At 58.0% G+C, this 5231-nt stretch overlaps 2 protein-coding genes across 5 annotated transcripts in view; both read left to right on the top strand.

Annotated features, from left to right (window-relative positions):
- The first annotated feature begins 343 nt into the window (after positions 1 to 343).
- Positions 344 to 4808, top strand: KXD1 (KxDL motif containing 1). Of its 4 annotated transcripts, none has more exons than XM_014938512.1 (6): positions 344 to 511; positions 855 to 955; positions 1059 to 1211; positions 2560 to 2606; positions 4000 to 4164; positions 4508 to 4808. In XM_014938512.1, exons 2-6 carry the CDS (start codon positions 861 to 863, stop codon positions 4576 to 4578), a joined length of 531 nt encoding a protein of 176 aa, XP_014793998.1. In that variant the 5' UTR covers positions 344 to 511; positions 855 to 860; the 3' UTR covers positions 4579 to 4808. The 4 variants fall into 4 exon arrangements, with proteins under 4 accessions (XP_014793998.1, XP_014793989.1, XP_014794016.1 ...); XM_014938503.1 differs by lacking the exon at positions 2560 to 2606 and adding an exon at positions 2077 to 2123; XM_014938521.1 differs by lacking the exons at positions 344 to 511; positions 2560 to 2606 and adding exons at positions 521 to 671; positions 2077 to 2123.
- A 75-nt stretch (positions 4809 to 4883) lies between these two features.
- LOC106885724 (chromosome unknown open reading frame, human C19orf60) overlaps positions 4884 to 5231 on the top strand; it is a 5195-nt gene continuing 4847 nt past the window's right edge. The window contains exon 1 of the mRNA XM_014938158.1: positions 4884 to 4889. Within this exon, the coding sequence (XP_014793644.1) occupies positions 4884 to 4889 (6 nt within the window). The remainder of the gene's footprint in view (positions 4890 to 5231) is intronic.

Raw genomic sequence — 5231 nt, 5'->3', positions numbered from 1 at the left:
CGGGGCGGCGGGAGGCTTCCACCCACCGGCTGAGCCGCCCCCCACGGTCCCGCAGGCCGCGATGGAGCCCACGGCCTCGCAGGTGTTCTGCGGGCGGGTGCTGGGCATGGTCAACGCCGAGGACGTCAACGCCATCATCCTGGCCCAGAAAAACATGTGAGTCCCGGGGGAAACCCCCTCTCCCCCCCGTTGAGACCCCGGTTACCAGCACCAGGAGCTTTCCGGGATCTTTACCGACCTCTGCCTGCTTCCCCTTTCCCCCTGCAGGTTGGATCGGTTCGAGAAGACCAACGAGATGCTCCTCAACTTCAACAACCTCTCCAGCGTCCGCATGCAGCACCGGGGGAGGGGGAAACCCCTCCGCCAACTTTCACTCCTTCCGGCTCAGCGCCGTAGACGCGATGACGCCACGAGGTCACGCACGACGTGACCCCCGTACCCGGAAGCGAGTTGCCGGTGCCGCCCTCGGTGCCGCTCCCGTCATGTGAAGCGGCGGGACCGGCTCCCCCAGGTGCGCGTGCTCTGCCGGCGGGAGCCCCCGGGGGGTCACCGGGAGGGGAGGTGGGGGGGTGTCCAGGCCCGCGTCCCTCCCGAGGGGGCCCGGTACCGGGAGTGTGGGGGGCGCTACCGGGACCGGCGGGCGGATAGAGGGACCCCGTTACCGGCGGCGGGTGAGTGTGGGGCCGCCCCGGGACCCGGTACGGCGGTGGGGAGAGGGGTAGCTCCGGTAGCGGGTGGGTGGAGGGGGTCCCTGTTACCGGGGGGGGGGGGGTGGTGGTGTGTGTCTCCGTTACCGGTCCGGGGCGGCGGGAGGCTCCCGCCCACCGGCTGAGCCGCTCCCCACCGTCCCGCAGGCCACGATGGAGCCCACGGCCTCGCAGGTGTTCTGCGGGCGGGTGCTGGGCATGGTCAACGCCGAGGACGTCAACGCCATCATCCTGGCCCAGAAAAACATGTGAGTCCCGGGGGAAACCCCCCCGTTGAGACCCCGGTTACCAGCACCGGGAGCCTTCTGGGATCTTTACCGAGCTCCGCCTGCTTCCCCTTTCCCCCTGCAGGTTGGATCGGTTCGAGAAGACCAACGAGATGCTCCTCAACTTCAACAACCTCTCCAGCGTCCGCATGCAGCAGATGAACGAGCGGTTCCTCCACCACACCAAGATGCTGGTGGAGATGAAGAAGGACTTGGACAGCATCTTCCGGAGGATCCGGTGGGGGACGGGGACCGAAACGGGGACGGGGGGAGGCAGTGTGGAGAACACAGGGTGGCTCCTCGAGGTCCAGGGGGGGGTTAAAGGGGGACACAAGCAGGAGCTCCAGGGTGGCTCCTCGAGGTCCAGGGGGGGTTAAAGGGGGACACAAGAAAGAGCTTGGGGCAGTCTTGGAGGTAAAAGTAGTTGGAGAGGAGGAAAACGTGCCATTGGGAGAGGAGCCATGGAGCTTTGGGATTCCTGATTCTGCTCCTGCTGGGATGGTCCGTGCTCGGTTCGAGAAGACCAACGAGATGCTCCTCAACTTCAACAACCTCTCCAGCGTCCGCATGCAGCAGATGAACGAGCGGTTCCTCCACCACACCAAGATGCTGGTGGAGATGAAGAAGGACCTGGACAGCATCTTCCGGAGGATCCGGTGGGGGACGGGGACGGAAACGGGGATGGGGGGAGGCAGTGTGGAGAACACAGGGTGGCTCCTCGAGGTCCAGGGGGGGTTAAAGGGGGACACAAGAAAGAGCTTGGGGCAGTCTTGGAGGTAAAAGTAGTTGGAGAGGAGGAAAACGTGCCATTGGGAGAGGAGCCATGGAGCTTTGGGATTCCTGATTCTGCTCCTGCTGGGATGGTCCGTGCTCCCTCTGGGTGGTGGGAGGGACACGGTGTTGCCGGGACGGTCACGAAATGTGGGATTCGGAGAAGTAACCGCTGAGGTGAAAGGGAGGGATGGGAGAGAGGGGGGGAGGGAGCCCCACGGCCCCAGGAATCCCTTGGGATGTGTTTGCCTCATCCATAAATGCTGGCTGGGAATCTCAGCTCCGCATGGATGGGCTTCCCTGTGGACTGAGCTCGTTCTCTCCTCCCGCAGGACGCTGAAAGGGAAGCTGGCGAAGCAGTACCCGGAGGCGTTCAGCAGTGAGTGATTAGGAAACGGGGATGGGGGGAGGCAGTGTGGAGAACACAGGGTGGCTCCTCGAGGTCCAGGGGGGGGTTAAAGGGGGACACAAGCAGGAGCTCGGGGCAGTCTTGGAGGTAAAAGTAGTTGGAGAAGGGGAAAACGTGCCGCGAGCCACGGAGCTTTGGGATTCCTGATTCTGCTCCTGCTGGGATGGTCCGTGCTCCCTCTGGGTGGTGGGAGGGACACGGTGCTGCCGGGACGGTCACGAAACATGGGATTTGGAGAAATACCCGCTGAGGTGAAAGGGAGGGATGGGAGAGAGGGGGGGAGGGAGCCCCACGGCCCCAGGAATCCCTTGGGATGTGTTTGCCTCATCCATAAATGCTGGCTGGGAATCTCAGCTCCGCATGGATGGGCTTCCCTGTGGACTGAGCTCGTTCTCTCCTCCCGCAGGACGCTGAAAGGGAAGCTGGCGAAGCAGTACCCGGAGGCGTTCAGCAGTGAGTGATTAATTCCTTCCAATTCCTTCCAATTCCTTCCAATTCCTTCCAATTCCTTCCAATTCCTTCCAATTCCTTCCAATTCCTTCCAATTCCTTCCAATTCCTTCCAATTCCTTCCAATTCCTTCCAATTCCTTCCAATTCCTTCCAATTCCTTCCAATTCCTTCCAATTCCTTCCAATTCCTTCCAATTCCTTCCAATTCCTTCCAATTCCTTCCAATTCCTTCCAATTCCTTCCAATTCCTTCCAATTCCTTCCAATTCCTTCCAATTCCTTCCAATTCCTTCCAATTCCTTCCAATTCCTTCCAATTCCTTCCAATTCCTTCCAATTCCTTCCAATTCCCAGTGCAAAGAGTCCCTTTCCCTAAGAACAGGGTTCTGGGGAGTGGGGAGAAGCCGAGGAGACATCCAGGCGTGTGCCAGCGCGTGGCTGCTGCACCAAAAGCCTGGAAAACTCCTTAATTGTACTCTATGAGGTTGTGAGAAGTTCTAAACTTCTAAAAAGGACCTGGAGGTGTTGGTCGACAGTTGGCTGAACAGGAGCCAGCAGTGTGCCCAGGTGGCCAAGAAGGCCACCAGCATCCTGGCCTGTGTCAGGAACAGCATGGGGAGTAGGGCCCGAGAGGTGATTGTCCCCCTGTACTCGGCACTGGTGAGGCCTCACCTCGAGTGCTGTGTCCAGTTTTGGGCCCCCTACCATAAAAAAGACATCGAGGTGCTGGAGCGGGTCCAGAGAAGGGCGACAAAGATGGTGAGGGGTCTGGAGAATAAGTCTGATGAGGAGAGGCTGAGGGAGCTGGGGTTATTCAGCCTGGAGAAGAGGAGGCTGAGGGGAGACCTTATTGCTCTCTACAACTCCCTGAAAGGAGGGTGTAGAGAGGTGGGGGTCGGTCTCTTTTCTCAAGTCACAGGCGACAGGACAAGAGGAAATGGCCTCAAGTTGCACCAGGGGAGGTTCAGGCTGGATATTAGGAAAAATTTTGTCACTGAAAGGGTTCTCAGCCATTGGAATGGGCTGCCCAGGGAGGTGGTTGAGGCCCCATCCCTGGAGGGGTTCAAAAGCCGGGTTGATGTAGTGCTGGGAGGTCTGGTTTAGTGATGATGCTCCTTGTTTGTTGTGTGGGTGTCTATTTTTGTCAGTTAGGTTGATGGTTGAACCAGATGATCTTTAAGGTACCTTCCAACCTGGAAGATTCTGTGATTTTGTAAACGGTTGCTGTTCTACGTAGTGTCGCTTTTTTATTGATGACTGCGACGAACAGGCAAAATTCAGAATTAGAAATGAGCAAATTCTTTAGCTGGGGCATCCCTTGGGCTCGATGTCGCACCGGCAGCACCTCGCCTCGTGTGGCCACAGCAGTAAAACTAACATTTTCGTCTTCCCTTCCAGACATCCACGAATCTCCCATCCTAGAAGACGACGATGACTTCGACCCCGTCCCCAAAAGCACGACAACCACCATCGCTACCTCTGAGCAGAGCACGGAGTCCTGCGACACCAGCCCTGACATCATCTCTCCCACCATGAGTCAGGATTTTGAGGATTTATCCCAAGGCCAGTACAATTTACCGGCCGTGAACGGACAGAGTCTCACAGATGAAGACACGAAATTCAGAATTAGAAATGAGCAAATTCTTTTGCTGGGGCATCCCTCGGGCTCGGTGTCGCACCGGCAGCACCTTGCCTCATGTGGCCACAGCAGCAAAACTAACATTTTCGTCTTCCCTTCCAGACATCCACGAATCTCCCATCCTAGAAGACGACGATGACTTCGACCCCGTCCCCAAAAGCACGACAACCACCATCGCTACCTCTGAGCAGAGCACGGAGTCCTGTGACACCAGCCCTGACATCATCTCTCCCACCATGAGTCAGGATTTTGAGGATTTATCCCAAGGCCAGTACGATTTACCGGCCGTGAACGGACAGAGTCTCACAGATGAAGACACGGCCAACGACCTGGACTAGGTGTGGGGGGGGGTCCTGTGCTGCCACCTGCCCCCGGAGAACTTTCTATCCTGTATATTTATATTTGTGTGTTTCTTTATTATTATTTTTTTTTTGGAAGAGGAAAGTGAAAGCTGAGAGACACGACGGCTGAGTGAAGAAGGGTGCCCTCCTTCTGCCTCTAAACTGCCACCATAGTGTAAACCCCGCAACTCGCTTTTGGGGGAAATAAGTAAAATGTGGGTTTGAAATGCGTCTTTGTCCTTTCTTGTTTGGTGGGAGAGCAGCAAAACCCCACCTTCGATGCAGAAGAGCTGTTTTGAAGCATGGGTGTGGGTTTTTGGTTTTTTTTTTCCTCAAGGAATGTTGTCTTTGGGTCTCGCCTGTGGCTCTGGCTTTCCTGGGGCTCTGTCCATGCTGCCAAGGGCTGTCTCCCCACGGCTGCTCCCTTTCCTGCCGGTGGGAAGAAGCCCGAGTGGGGTTTCCCTTCGCTTCTATCCTCACCCTGGGTTCCTGCGGCTGCACGGGGCGGGTTCACAGCGGCCTGTTCCCTTCCCTGGCTCCTCACGGTGCCTGGGGGCTCGGCCCGGGCCTGCTGCTCCCTGCGAGGGGCTGAGGAGGCTGGGGCTGAGGGGAGAGTGTGGGGCTGGGGCCGTGGGGCCTTGAAGGGGGGG

This window comes from Calidris pugnax, unplaced genomic scaffold, assembly GCF_001431845.1.
Source record: "Calidris pugnax isolate Ruff unplaced genomic scaffold, ASM143184v1 scaffold46, whole genome shotgun sequence".
Taxonomy (NCBI): Eukaryota; Metazoa; Chordata; class Aves; order Charadriiformes; family Scolopacidae; genus Calidris; species Calidris pugnax.
The sequence above is the reverse complement of the archived record's forward strand: the minus strand, read 5'-3'. Positions and strand labels throughout refer to the sequence as shown.